Source organism: Primulina eburnea, chromosome 14, assembly GCF_022965805.1.
Source record: "Primulina eburnea isolate SZY01 chromosome 14, ASM2296580v1, whole genome shotgun sequence".
Classification (NCBI taxonomy): Eukaryota; Viridiplantae; Streptophyta; class Magnoliopsida; order Lamiales; family Gesneriaceae; genus Primulina; species Primulina eburnea.
The window spans coordinates 28,707,216-28,723,019 of NC_133114.1; the positions used below are offsets into that span (position 1 = coordinate 28,707,216).

The 15,804-nt window shown below is 32.3% G+C and overlaps 2 protein-coding genes across 2 annotated transcripts; one reads left to right on the forward strand and one right to left on the reverse strand.

Annotated features, from left to right (window-relative positions):
• Positions 1-5,235: 5,235 nt before the first annotated feature.
• Positions 5,236-8,585, forward strand: LOC140812338 (meiotic recombination protein DMC1 homolog). The gene is made up of 14 exons (XM_073170584.1): positions 5,236-5,371; positions 5,481-5,563; positions 6,252-6,343; positions 6,428-6,499; positions 6,587-6,625; positions 6,728-6,785; positions 6,882-6,927; positions 7,043-7,088; positions 7,281-7,342; positions 7,483-7,549; positions 7,640-7,732; positions 7,974-8,042; positions 8,115-8,193; positions 8,266-8,585. The coding sequence occupies exons 1-14, from the start codon at positions 5,358-5,360 to the stop codon at positions 8,454-8,456; spliced, it is 1,011 nt and encodes a 336-aa protein (XP_073026685.1). The 5' UTR covers positions 5,236-5,357; the 3' UTR covers positions 8,457-8,585.
• Positions 8,586-9,600: 1,015 nt separating this feature from the next.
• LOC140812933 (stem-specific protein TSJT1-like) lies at positions 9,601-12,088 on the reverse strand. Its single transcript, XM_073171317.1, has 4 exons — positions 11,771-12,088; positions 10,556-10,796; positions 10,176-10,296; positions 9,601-9,945 (listed from the first exon to the last, which is right to left on the reverse strand). The coding sequence occupies exons 1-4, from the start codon at positions 11,971-11,973 to the stop codon at positions 9,755-9,757; spliced, it is 756 nt and encodes a 251-aa protein (XP_073027418.1). The 5' UTR covers positions 11,974-12,088; the 3' UTR covers positions 9,601-9,754.
• Between the last annotated feature and the right edge of the window lie 3,716 nt (positions 12,089-15,804).

The following is a 15,804-nucleotide window of genomic DNA, read 5'->3' on the forward strand; positions in this document are numbered from 1 at the left end:
CAGGTTTATTGATTAAATAATTCGTAGCAATAGTTATATGCAATTATATAATTTATTTCTAACATATTTCTTGATTGCACCTGCAAAAATCCAATGATTTATTCTTCCAGATCCCTTTTTGTGAATTTGATGATATAAAATTGGCAGTGAATTCTGATTGTGAACAGGGGCGGATGGTAGTTCGGTCAAAGCTGGGCTATTTCCCGGCAGTTTTTCCCAACATTTAATTGCATGATTAAATTGGTAAAAAACTTGGTGAAATTTTACCCTTATAATTTTAATAGCCAAATCCAATTAAAGTAGCCATCTAGTTTCCCAAATTCATTTTAATTTGGAAGTTGGATAGTTTTTAGTAATGATGTAGATTATCAACAAAAATAACAAAAAAAAAATAATTGATTTTGAACTACAATGTTAACAAAAGAAAAAACTTGAATTTATTTTTCTATATTAAAATGAGGGGAGAGGAATTTGAGGGATAAAGTAGCTAAAAACCACCTTAAATTTAGTTTTTTTATGAATCTTATTGTGCATAAAACACTAATCATGTTCTATGCATTTCTTAAATTTGAAATCATTTTGAATTATAACATAACTATCCAAATAAAATTTTGTTTCAGCCTTTTTTATTATGAATTTGAATTACATTAATATATGATTTTGTTGTTGATGTGTAAATTATTGATTTAATCCGATGAACGTTTGTTTCATAATTGCCAAAGAAAATAGTGAAAATACATATATTTTTCTAGAGTATGTTGTTTGTGAGACGATCTCACGAATCTTTATCTGTTAGACGGATTAACCATACTCATATTCACAATAAAATACAACAAGTAATTTATTTAGTTAAAACATGATTAAATAGATTCGATTAAACTTTAAAGACGTTTTATTGAATTGGAAGTAAAGCAATCCAATAATTAATTTCTCTTTTTACAATTAAAATAAACTTTCTTCCCGCTATTCATACATACGTGACGGGATAATAGATATATTTATTATAATCTTATGGTTTCAGAATCAGTTTTTATAATATATATGACATGTATTATAATAATGGTTGTCATATTCTGTTATCCTCTAATAATAATAATGTAAATTGATTGTTTTGTCCACCAAAAAAATGATATGTAATGAAATGAAAACTCAATAAAAAATAATAGTTAAAAAAATTATACAAACATACACATACTTTAATTAAATTTTTAAATTTAAAAATCTATACAAAACATTAATATATATATATGCACCATGTGCTCTAGTATTACTATATTTTAAAAATGTGTTTTTATTCAAGATCATGAAAAAGTGAAAGACCATTTTAGTTCAAGTTTACTTTAAACAAAACACGCTTTGTATATTCAATTAATTAATTAATTTCAAAACAAAAAATTACAATTAAAACCAAACAAATGGATAGTAAAACATGAACTCAAGCACCATTTGACTCGTGGGCTTATATGATAAAATGATACGAGTGTATAATATGAAGGATAAAAATTTGATAGATATAAGAAGTTTTTATAATATAATTATTTATAGGAGTAGGTCTCTTGTGAGACGGTCTCACGAATCTTTATCTGTGAGACTGGTCAACCCGACTGATATTCACAATAAAAAGTAATACTTTTAGTATAAAAAGTAAAAAAATTCATGGATGGCCCAAATAAAATACATGTCTCACGAAAGACGATCCGTAAGACCGTCTCAGACAAGCTTTTGTCTATTTATAGTATATTATTTGGTGTGTGGGCTGAGAATGATTGATATAAAATGGAAACATTTCCACCTGATATAGACAGCGAGTGCTAGCGAGTACCCGATACCAAAATTTTAGGTTCAATCTTAGTTAGCTAATCAAAGAAAACACTGTAGTCGGAGATGAAGTGTTTGCACCCCGAGTCTCGAACTCTCTCGAAAGAACACAGTCGGGTGATAACTACCATGCAAGTATAATTTTTGCTTCCAACATCTCTACAGTTTTACAGAATAATAGAGAACATTTAATTTAATTATGTCTGTTAAAATAGTAAATAGATAATCATCATGATAATCTATTAATGATATAAAATAATGTGGGATATCTATATATCTTTTCTTTATGTAGATAGTGTCCCTAAACTTTTTTCAATAATTTATGGGGACAATGAAATTTCGTCCCGTTGCTTTTTATATCTCTATGCAATTTTGTTCTTTTATATTGTAAACATTGAGTCTTAGTCTAGTATTTTTTAGATCTCGACAATTTGTCATTTTTAGTCGGAAGTGTTGATGAGACATTGTACAATTGAGCGTCACGTTGGCATCAAGTCATCGTCAAGTGGAAAATAGTCCAAAATTGCGAGGAAACATAAATGTAACAAACGTAAAATTTGATAGAATAAAGAACTAAAATTGCAAATAAAGTAGCTTAAAAATCATAGACATACAAATATACATAATCAACATTGCAATTTTTCTTAATTTAAAATATGCATTCCCAATTAGTGGGATGCTTTAATTTCCCTTTCAACACAGTAAATAAAAGTAGAATATAAATTATAATTTTCCATGACATTGTACAAGCAGGAATTTTTTTTAAAAAAATAAGTAGGATTGTTTCCTTCCATCAGATATTCCAACCTCATTTCTATTTTTTCACACAATTCGAACTCATAATCATTAAAATTGTAGACAATTAGCTACCAACACATAGGATTTGTGGGAGAAAGTATAACAATTAGGTTGAAAATTAGATTTAAAATTGGGTAAAAACTTGTGTGAGACGGTCTCATGAGTCGTATTTTGTGATACAGATATCTTATTTGAGTCATTCATGAAAAATTATTACTTTTTATTGTGAATATCGTTAGAATTGACACATCTCACAGATAAGATTCGTGAGATCTTCTCACAAGAGACCTACTCTTAAAATTGAAGCAAAAAAATATATTTAGCAACACAGTTTTCCAAATCTTTCATTCTATGTTACGCAAATGTATAACACATTTGAAATGTTGATTCAAAATCAAATCTACTTAAATCTTTCGAGCCAAATGCAACATGAGGTGTTGATTCGCATAGCATAAGTTCTACGCCAATCCCATAATTATCTCGCAACAAAGACAACAAATCCTAGAAAAGGGGAAGTTGGTGAAAAATCCTCAATCAAAACATTTCTTTGAGTTCACTCCCTACCCACAAAATTATGGTACTATGTCATACAAAATGTGATACACTTCATGTGGAAATGTGGTACTAAAAAAGTACCCAGGGACTGAACACAAAAAAAAAATCGACTGACTGGGACTGAAGGCCAATTTCTCGCCCTAAAAACTATATTTCTAAGAGAGAGAGTGTGTGTGGACACATACACATGCGTACAGTGGTCCTTGAAATAGCTAGTTAGTGGGTGACAGAAAGAGGTAATTATATTATCATAGAGTAGAGTGGTCCTCCGACCCTTTTATTATTTCAATCAACAAACTTTTTGCTTTAAACCCCAATGTATAAATAATAGAATAATATTAATTATAATTAATTGTGAAGGGTTGCAGTACAAGCATTTACTGTTTACGGCTAGGACAAAAGCACACACATGACAGTCTATTTAAAGTAAGACGGAGGACAAGATGATGTTCACTCTCCGTAGCTGGAAATAGTTCATATGTGATTACGTAAAACCCAAGCTGTCACGTTCCGAGTCCGGGCTCGGGCTCGTATCTGCGTGACTGCACAATGGATTTCTATAGCAACTACTTCGTATTCGTCTTCATCGCGGCCTGATCACTCGATCCACCAGCGCCGAGAATCTAAAGCTACATGTTCAAGAGGTGACTCTCGTCATATAGCACTTTTCCCCGCATGTTCAAGAGGTTGCTCTCATGCACGTAGCACTTTGCCCGCATAGCACTTATTTCCCGGTGTTCCATACCCGTGACTGGCTCTGATGTCATTCTGTCACGCCCCGAGCACGAGTCCGCGCCTGCGTGACTGCACAATAGACCTCTTATAGCAACTACTTCATATTCGTCATTGTTTTACAAAATGATAACTCAAGTTGTTATAAAAGTCCATTGTAGCACATTATAAACTCATTTTAAATCTTAATTTTTAAGATATGAGACAAAAGTATCACTCAACTGTCATCTCATCATAATTAGGCGTCGCCTATCAAAAGTTCGGGGAGGTGAAATAGGTGCACTTTATCGATGATTTTTCGACCCACCAACCTCTGTATATCCATATAGATGGAAAATAGTCCATATTTTGAAGCCCAAGCTCAATTGTCATTTCATCATAATTAATCACGCATAAATCCAATAGTTGGTAAACTTGTCAACACAGACTAGCCCGTCAGGCCTGCTTGCTTCACCACATTAAATAGTGCATTTTATTTGATGATTTATCGACCCACCAACCTGATCTATATATCCATCTAGCTGGAAATAGTTCATTTTATGACCCAAGTTCAATTGGCATCCCATCCTAAACAAACTGCCCTAAATCCATTAATTAGAAACCCAATAGTTATAGCCCCTTAACATTGTATTAACCTGAATATGCTGTAACTAGCCATTAATCACGTAATACTCAAATCATTGCAGTAATATAGAGTCAATGGAGAATCATAATTAGGTCAATTACTGATATTTTAGCACTTAATTATAAATAACCCACCAAGATTTATAACTAAAACCATATTAAGCTTCATAAAAAAAAAATTAAACACGAGCTTTTTAGATAAAATTTTAGGTCAACTTTTTTTTTTCTATTTATAGATAACTTTTATTGTGCTTTTTATAGAAGTTAAGTTTAAATATTTGACAATATAATTTTTAAACAAAAAACCTTAAATATACCAAAGTTCATGATAGTAAAAGATTTTTAAGATTTATACATTTATTTTTAAATTTTGTAGTTTATGTGTTCTTTAATCTATTTATTGATTTTATATAATTACTATTGTAAAACTAAAAACGTCTCTCGCGTTTAATCCCATACAAAACCCACTTAAATTTTTAAAACTTGAAACTTTTTAAAAAAACTATCACGCTTTTTATAAATTTAATCACATTTTTTAATTTCATTTATCATGGGATCATGGTCTTAATTAATACAGAAGTTTTCTTAGAGGGTCTCATTTCAAAGAACAAAAAAAAAGATTAAAAATAATTGGATAGACGAATTACTGGCTCTTATTTAACGCGTGTAAGTTCCAAAGATCATGCCGCCGCACTGAATCATAACCCAAAATACATGCAATCCGTGAGTTCACCTGGATATAAATCTCCGCTCTCGAGTTTGAAAATAACAAACTCAATCGCGCTCTGATTTCTATACGACTTCCATCGAAATCCTCCTCCTCAACAAAAATGCTTGCGTTCAAGTATGATTCAGTTCAAATAGCACATTTTAATTTCTATGCTCAACCAACTATATAAAATTCCAGATCAATTACTAAATAATTCTTGCGTTGGGTGAATTTTGAGCAACAGAACTGAAGAGCAGAGCCAGCTGCAGCTTGTCCAAAGAGAAGAAATCGAAGATGAAGAAGACTTGTTTGAAGCAATCGATAAATGTATGAAGTTATGTGGATGCTGAGTTTTTTCGTTCGTTTGGTCTCGTAATGCTCATATATTAAATGATCGAGATTTGCGGTTTTGTACTTCTCATAGTTCTTGGTTTCATCCTGTTTGTGTTTGAATTTTAATCGTTGAATGCTAAAAGAAATTCCTCTTGTAGTCGGATCGTCCATACTTGTTTACTATTTGCAGAAGTTTGTCGTTCAATTCTGTCATATAAATTTCATTAAACATTTTAGTGTCTTGCAACATTTTCTATGATACAGGGAATTTCTCAAAGTTTTAGGAACTTAGTAAACTATTTGATCCTGAATCACAGTAATTTCTGGCAGTAGTTTTCGATTCGGTTCTGATCTCTAATTTTTTACTAGTTTTTATATTTTTGGTGAGGTAAATTGCATACGAAAATATTGTTTCACGATGTCATTGTGCGATTACTTGCCGATCTCTGTTTTGCGCGTTACGTTTTCATGAGATTTTGAGTGTGCGAGTGTTGATTTGTCTGGAACAAAAAATTCCGCTAGATTTTGCAAACTTTTGTGCGCCACTGACCCAAATATGGTGGAACAAAGTTTTGATCCTTTTCTGGAAATTGAATATCAAATCAAGTCTTCATTATATTTAGGAGCTTTTCATGAATGATATGTTGATGCCTTTGAGAACTATTTTATGTGGTTTATGCAGTGATAGCTCATGGAATCAACGCCGGAGATGTGAAGAAGCTTCAGGATGCTGGAATATATACATGCAATGGCCTGATGATGCATACTAAGAAGGTGAAGATAGATAATCAAATGCCTTGCAATCTTAGGTATACGGATTTGCAATGTATTTAACTTGTAATTCTATGGGTTATCTAGAATTTGACTGGAATCAAAGGGCTATCTGAAGCAAAAGTTGATAAGATCTGCGAAGCAGTAGAGAAAATAGTGGTTAGTGCTTTCATTTTACAATTGTAGTTCATATCTGAATCATTCTGTTATGGATCCTGACTCTGTTATTTCCCCCTTACTTTTCAGAACTTTGGTTACATCACTGGAAGTGATGCTCTGCTGAAAGTAAGATTTTTAGTTTCTTGGTGTTTTTTGTGGAATAATTTAAAGTATCAACTGAAGGAAATTTGTTTAGAGGTTGATAGTCTACTATTTATGAGAGTGTAGAGAAAAGCAGTAGTTCGCATTACAACTGGAAGCCAAGCTCTAGATGAACTGCTTGGGGGTAACTATTGAAATCTTCTCGGCATTTTTTTTCATTTAAATATGTCTTTCATTTAATTTCTGTGATATAATTCACATTTGGCCGTGCTTTTTGAAGGTGGTATAGAAACTCGGGCTATCACAGAAGCTTTTGGGGAATTCAGGTGACAATTAGGCCATTGTTCTACCAACTTGATATAATAAACTTCACCAACAATTGAAATCGAGCCGTTTTAAATTACTTTCTTTCTAAATTGCTTTGTTGATAATTTAACTCAGGTCTGGAAAAACACAACTGGCACATACTCTCTGTGTTTCCACACAGGTAACATAATAGTCAAGTCGGTCTTGTACATGTATTCCTACTAGCTGGTAAACAGAGATGTAATACACAAATTAAAATCTGAATGGTACATCTTCACTTTCCATCAGTTTGTTCCTATGATTGTTGTGTTTGAATTCTCTGCATGACTGGAAGTGAAATTTGTTTTGATTTGTCGATCACATAATTTTGCAGCTTCCTACCAACATGAGAGGTGGCAATGGGAAGGTTGCTTATATTGACACTGAAGGGACCTTGTATCTTTCTGATTGTTTTTCTTTAACATTAATTTCAAGACGAAAGATAAATCTCTGTTGTGGCGTTAGATTGAAAAAATTACATATATTTAGCAATCCGTGCTCTTTCTTTTATAAACCTTCACTGAATGAACTTTCAGTCGACCTGATCGAATAATACCGATAGCTGAAAGATTTGGAATGGATCCAGGAGCAGTGCTCGACAATGTAAAGATAATGTTTTTGTTCTCAAATTAATAGTTAAACAATTTGTTTGAGCGATCTCATTTTCAGCCTCTGTTTGTTTATCTGTGAAAGATCATATATGCTCGAGCTTACACATACGAGCATCAGTTCAACCTGCTCCTTGGTCTGGCAGCAAAAATGGCTGAAGAGCCTTTCAGACTATTGGTGAGCTAAATTATGTCACTAAAGTTGAATCAGCTATTGTGGCGAATATACTAGATTTTTAGTTCCAAGGGTTTGTTCCATTTTGTAAATGAGTGACATACATTTATCGATGCATTTTAAAATTTATATTAAAGACATTTCTCACTCTGAGTGTATAGGAAATAATACAGAACATCGTTCCAAACATACTATTTGGTGTGCCGGGCCGTTAGGAGTTTACTTATTGGGTTTTTACTTTCAGATTGTTGATTCGGTGATAGCCCTCTTCCGAGTTGACTTCACAGGAAGAGGAGAACTTGCTGATCGTCAGGTCAAATCTAGCTTATTACATTAGTTCGATGTAACATAGCTCCTATAATAAAACAAACTTCACATTCTCCAGCAAAAGTTGGCTCAAATGCTGTCAAGATTGACGAAGATTGCCGAAGAATTCAACGTGGCTGTGTACATGACCAATCAGGGTAAACTTTTAAGCATGATAACGTCAAACAAGTTAGAGTCGTGTTGCTGATTCGTTAAATTGGTGAATGCAGTGATAGCTGATCCTGGGGGAGGAGTTTTCATATCAGATCCAAAGAAGCCAGCAGGAGGACATGTTCTGGCGCATGCTGCCACCATAAGACTAATGTTCAGGAAGGGCAAAGGAGAACAACGTGTCTGCAAGGTGTTTGATGCTCCAAATCTTCCTGAATCTGAAGCAATATCCTTCCCTTTTCTTGTTTAAAATTTCGTCATTTCTATTTTTTTCATTTAAACTTTTCGCTAAAGCCAGGGGAGTGTGTGTTTAGCTCATTTGCAAATTACAAGTTTCACATGAACATGTTGAAATAGAATCGGTATGGAAGTCGTGAGGCGGGATATTTTCGATTTTTCTTGACAGTAACAAGTATTCCAGATAACTGCTGGTGGGATAGCGGATGCAAAGGATTGAATTAGCTAGCCAGAGAGGTTCTAATTAATTCAGTGCCGTTTTCTTAGTTATCAGTCTTTGAATACACAGTTGTACACCACGCTAATTAGCTTATGCGATTGCTCAAATAAATCTTGTGGTGATACGCACTTTTGTTGCACATATCAATTCCCATGATTACTTCACTTTTCAATATGAAATTTTATTCCTCTTTATTCCAATAATTTTTATATTTTTTTAATCCACCTTATCCCTCGTTTGATACGCATGATTATTTAACCAAGCCAATACCTCTTATGAATGATGAGTAGGTCTCGTGTGAGACCGTCTCACGGATCCCGATCTGTGAGACGGGTCAACCCTATCCATATTCACAATAAAAAGTACTCTTAGCATAAAAAGTAATACTTTTTCATGGATTACCCAAATAAAGATCTGTCTCACAAAATACGACCCGTGAGACCGTCTCACACAAGTTTTTGTCATGAATGATTAGGTTATATTAGGTAGGTTAAAATAATACCTCCTCACCTCCTAGGATTATTTATCCAACACTTAAAAATCATACCAAACATAACACCATATATTACATTCCTACAACAATCATTTACTTACTAATCATTAATTTATTTTATCCTCCATACTAAACGCAGCTTAATTGTCTATTTTCCGTTGAGGAGTTGAACCTTGATCACATGTCAAACATAAAATGTGTAATTCAAATATTATTTTTTTCAGTCATCAAGTCACGAGTAATCGTAATTATTCAAACTTTAATTTCAGTTTTCGTTTCTATTTAAAAAATTCATTAGTTTCACACAACAATGTTTCAAATCAACAAAAGAAACCCAAGGAGGGGCCATTTTAATCATTCGAATTTGCCAAAGCCATAGAATATATGGAGAAAAACAAAACAGATATAGGTCATAATTCATCGCATCATACATGCTATACCAAATAGAAAATGCCTTATTTTATTGATGTTTTGGTGCCATTTAAATGGCTTGATTTCGGTATGCCGCTAATGAAACAGAACAGTGAGAAACATTCTTTAAAAGCAGGGCCTGTAAATAAGCAAGGCCTTGACATAAGATGCAACATCCAACATTAGTTCAGTAGTGCTGAGACCAGTTAGCATCGCTTCCAACTCTAGGCATTCCAGTTTTATCTTTCCGAGACTCTGCGTCCACTTTAAAGGTCATACCACACACTTCCCCAGAACTGTCAACTCTTGGTACCGCCTTCAATTCATTAATCGGATGCTCGTAACTCCTAAGACCACCAGAGGATGTGAAAAAGCAACCTGAAGTTCAGACAAAACTCATTAGATTCCTAATCATACCAATGGAGCAAAAACAGAGAATGGTTGCACCCAAAAACTAGTCTTCAAACTTTTAAGTGCATAAAAACATAAAAGCAAGTGATATAATGATCCATGGTATGCCTTCACAGCTAATAACCGCGCAATATACAGCTCAAACACACTCCCCAAACAAAAGGAAAATACAGATCTTTAAACCTAAAAGACGGTACCTTTAGGAAATGGAGCAAAAGACTTGCCACAACCTTGTTTCCCAACTTCTCCATCATTACAAAGAACAAGATGACCTTCAGCATCAGTTCCCCAGAAAAAGGGTATGCTCCCATCAGCATCCTGTGTCATAAAATTAAGCTCAACATGAATGCTACACGTGCTTGCATATTTGTCCTTACTTCAGACGAGGATACATAGTTTCAGAAACACCACTTGTAGAACTCAATTTCAAATAATCGATAGGCAGCCCTCACTAAGACGGATGTGAAGTGTGAACCATATACTAATAATAGCCCTCCTTTACAACCGTATAAATAACGGGTTTAAAATAACATGCCAAAAAAATAAATCAAACTTTATTAAGATTAAGACAACTTACGGAAGCAATGAATGCAGTTTTTGAAGCACTGTCAAACAGAATGAATGCAAATTTCCCTTTAATATCTCTCACGACATGATCCGCGGGATATGGACCTCTATCCCTCAAAGTCCTGTAAGCTTCAATCACAATGATTACTTCATTTGCAGTCTTGTTTAACCCGTACTGCTGCTTAAGATGCGCAACATTCTCAATGTGCCCTTCGAACAAGCAGAATATGTCGTCGACCACTGCAAACAATCTGAAATAAAAATGACAAAATCAATTAGAGACATTTGGTTTTTTAAGAATAACGGGATCCAATCCATAAAGCCAGTATCAACAGCATTCTGAAGACTAGGTAATTTGATAGGTATCATGGGATACATCGATAAAAAAAAATTTGATAGTTTCAACCCACATGTAATATATGTGGTGTGATTAGTTACATGGTGTTTGGTGTCTGATCAACCATAACAAACAGCTAATAAGGTTCTTAAACGTACTCTAGTGATATTGGCATCACCGATGTTCTCCTAAGTATATCTATATGATACATGAAGGAAATCAAAAATTGCAGCAACTTGCAAATTTTAATTCATTTAAACCGAACCAATGCCTATATATCATAAGCCATATGAGAGGATGCTCCAGTAATCACAAAAACCCAATAACAAGTGATGAAGAAATTTATTAATCTTCCAAAAAGTACTTCTTTTTCCCTCCCTAAAACACCACACAAAAGGGAAAAAGACAAAGACAAGACATAGAAGATGGGGTTCAAGAAAATTTAGAAGATACTCCGCATAAAGCATAAACACGACGCCGACTAATTGAGAAATGCATAAATCTTGTTAAGGGATTTCAGAAGACGACGATTAATTGACACCAAATAAAGACGACAAAAAAAAATAGAGACCGTGTCACAAATAAAATTCGATACGCATCCAGTTAGTCAGATTCCAGAAGCAAAAATATAGAATCTTTAAATTATACAAGTGAAATTAATAAAAACAGGAAGTCCTACGACCCCCCACACTAAAGATTCAATCTAACGCGATCTGCAAATAAAATGCTCTAAAACAGGCATAAATCCTCCCCACAATGACAAAAACCAACCCATTAACGACACCATGAGCAAACCAGACTAGATCCATCGAGAGTAAAGGCCCACATATTAATCATTGCAAAAAGAAACAAAACCAATGATTGAGAAATATGAGTGAGTGGACAAACCTGGGAAGAATGGGGTTCTGTTTATCAGAAGAATATGCCATAAAACCAGAAGAAGCGAGGTTGATGACGACAGATGCAGGGTGTACGGACGAGAAATGGGTCGCCAAGAATCCATCCTTGAGAGCGCAAACCGATTGAGTTTCAGAATTTTGGATCAAAGCTTCGGGGCTTTTCGCCACGGATTTGTCAAAAACTGCCAACATTTTTGTAAAGATCAACTTTGAATTGTGTATGAGATTTAGTTGAGCAAATGGATGAATTTCTTGACTTTCCTTGTATGATTCCAGTTGAAGAAAAGGGGAAGCGAATCGAAAGTATCTGACGATGATTATTATACAGCAATTTTCATGAGGATGGATAAAGTTAATTGACGATATTACCCTTGCTCAGGAAATACTTAAAATAGTGAGGCTTCATATTTTTTGTTTTACGTCAGGATTATGTTTTAAAAAAATATTCAAAGTTTCAATTAAATAATTAATTAATGTTGAAAATAAGAGATTGAGTTTTGAAAATATTGAAAATTAGTGTGTGGAGATTTATATAATAATGTATTTATTTTTGGATTATTTTCAAAAAAAATCTATAAATAGGTTTATCAATTTGTGATGAAAAACACAATTGAATGGAGAAAATTTTATAAAAGTGTGTAATTTAATATATTTTGTGAGTTTGAGATTATTATTTTTACCGTAAATTTTTACTTTTAACAATTAAAAAAATTATATATTTTGATTGATAGTTTTGGAAAAAAAGTTGTGTTAAGTTGTATCACTCAAGTAAATTGATCTATATTTTTTAGAGATAGATTAACAAAAATGATTTGTATTTAGTTTTGTCTTCAGTAGTTTTTAATGCATGTAATAAAGACATATAATACAAAAATAGGTAATTTCACTTAATTAATGCATGTAATCTTTTTATAATTATATGATAATATAGTGCGTATATTTTTTGTAGAAATATAAATAAAAAGAATGATTAATTTTATGAAAATGAAAACCATTGATAATATACTTTGGGGAGAAACATAAATTGTAATAGATTTTCAAGAGAACAATAAAAATATTTGAAAATATATTTCAAAATTTTCAATAAAAAAATATATCATTTCATTATTGTCGCTATCTTTTTAAAAGCATTAATTAAAAATAAAAATATTACAACTTTTGTTTTATTTCCCAAAAACTTGTGTCAAGGGTTATATTTTTTTTATGTTAAAAGTATTACTATGTATTGTAAATATTGATAAGGTTGACTTATATCATAGATAAATATTAAATTAAATAATGGACGATGACGTGTCTCGTTTAATATAATTTAAATATTGAGTTGGCTCTCATTCAGAATTGCACATTTCGCAATCAAAATTTTGTCTCCGACAAGTTAATTTTTAAACGTAAAAAAAAAATAGTTGTACCATTTAAATTTTCATCGAGTTCTTGAAAAAAAAACATGATCTTTGCATAAAAAGTTTCAACGATGATTTTATCAATCATTGTACTATTTTTTCACATAATTATTACATTGCACATAATTCTCACTTTTCACATTAATTAACTTTTAAATTTTATATGCTAGCATTTTCCTAAAAGAAAATTTTATATGCAAGTCAAAAATCATTTATATCTCTTCAAAAAAAATCTTATTCATTATTTTCCTCAAAATAGAAAAAATTGAAACAAGACCATATATAATATTTGTCAAAGTTTAAAACAAAGAACATAATATTTTTTTTTTTGTTATTTCACCAAACCTTTCTTTTCTTTCTATACAAATATAATCATTTAACATAGCCATTTTCTATACTTTTCCGACATAATTATACATATTTAACTTAATTTTCATAATTTCATATTAATCTGTTATTATAAGATATTTAAATCAAATAAACTGGGATTTAAATATCAAAATATTTCAAGTATAATCATGATCGACAAGAGTGTACTTATTGTACTTTAAGAATATCTAAAACATGGAGCAACCTAGACTTTGAGGGCCGAAAATCGTCGAACGGCCGATGAATTTTGATCAAACTCGGTCATATGCAACAGATTTGCTGAACATACATCTGATGCACACAACCTGAAGTCCACTTACAAGAGCTAGCAATATGTATTCCCCAACTTTATAAAATATGATGCGCCTTCTTGTGCTCTCATTTACTGCACCAAGATATGTGGATAGCGCTTATTTCATGATCAATGGCGCATATTAGGATAACAAACTATCAACTTAGGCTATGTTTGATATCTGTGATAAGTTTGTCTCATTTTTTATGGGTCCAATTAATCAAGAAGCTCATGATAAAAAAAAAAAACATATTTGATTGAAAAGACATCACATTATTTTGATGGGATTGACAATCCAATTCCTAAAATATTGCATAAATTATCATTTTACCCACAAAAGACTCAACATGAGAGATCTACAATTTTAAATCTGCTCTCGGCTCATGTTTTAAGAAATCAAAAATTAATATTCTTTGATGGTTTATATTTTTTTTATTTGCACATCACATTAATAATTTCATGATGAAACTAAAACAAAATTAAAAAATAGAAAAAAATAATTAAAATCAATATTAAAAATGAGATAAAATGCAAAATCATATTAATTTTTATTAAAAAATAAATTATCAGATAAATACATAATCTATAATTTAAAATTTTATAAAATATTTATTTATTAATATAACACATGATTTTGAAAACACACAAATATCATTTTATATATCAAATTGTCATCAATGCTAGTTTAAGGTATTTTTGTCTCAATAACAAAAAATATAAAATTTATCATTCTCATTAAAATCTTACCAAACAAAACATTATTTATCACAACACATTATATATCTTCACCTTGAGTTTTGGCATCAATCCAATTAATTATCTTATCCTACGCACTAAACATAGTCTTAATGAAATGTGCAAACTAAAAGAAATGCACTGAAAGAATCGTTATCGAGTAACAGTCATTCTGCAAAGCAACCAAACTCAATTCTTGGAAGGGGGGAGTTTGAGATCTACCAAACTTGATGTCTGTTTTTCGGTTAGTTCTATTTGTAAGAACTTGAAAATTTTTGCTGAGTTAAAATGTCCGATATAAGAAAAGGTAAACATGAATGGACAAATTACACAGTTATCGCATAACCACCAGATATTGTCAATGTTGCAGCAATGCTTAAAGAGTTTCGATCAAGGTATAAATTAAGTAAAACGGACTATGTACATAATGAAATTGAGTAACAATTGCGTCTGAAATTTTCGAACCTTCAGTCCATCAACTCACAAAGTATTTCCATTGGTTTAGTAGAGTATTTCCAATTTTTCATGAACATGGAAAAGTAAGAAGCAAATACACGTGGTTGGTTACTCGTGCAACTAGAGTTCTTCCAAAGTGGATCCAGAATCAAAAGAGAAATTAAAAGACGAAAAGGTCTTACTACGGCGATGACGAGCGACTCGCGCTTTCAAGTAGTTTTACTCTGCCGTAACAGATTCTAGAGCCTCCACTAGCTCAGCAATTTTAACATTAACGGAGTCCAAATGTTCTGAATGTAAGAGAGGAAAGAACACCATAATAGAACTAAAAAACTAACGCTGGATCAAAATACACAATTCAAAGCAAAACAAAGGCAATACAAACCATCTTTGCCTATGTTATGTTCACTGGGAATTTGGCCAACATGAATGTAGAACGATAAATTCTGCAGTGGAGTAAGGGTTGTGAAAACAGAATTTGTACATTCCCCTTCTAAGTGCCTTAAAAAATCAAATTTGTCCCCTGTTGTCCCTTTTAAATTGTGCACTGTGTTACCATCAGGAGAAGTCACCTACACCAAGAATCGATAAATACACACAAGTTTTAAAAAACCATCAATTCAAAGATAGTTAAATCTAATCGATTTTTCAATAGCCTGAGAGCCTGAACAATAAGCAAGTTAGCTCAGGAAACAAAATATTTTCTTGGAGACAAGGCTGGAAATTCAATAAAACAGTGATTCCGACAAACTGACACCCCTTGCATGTAAC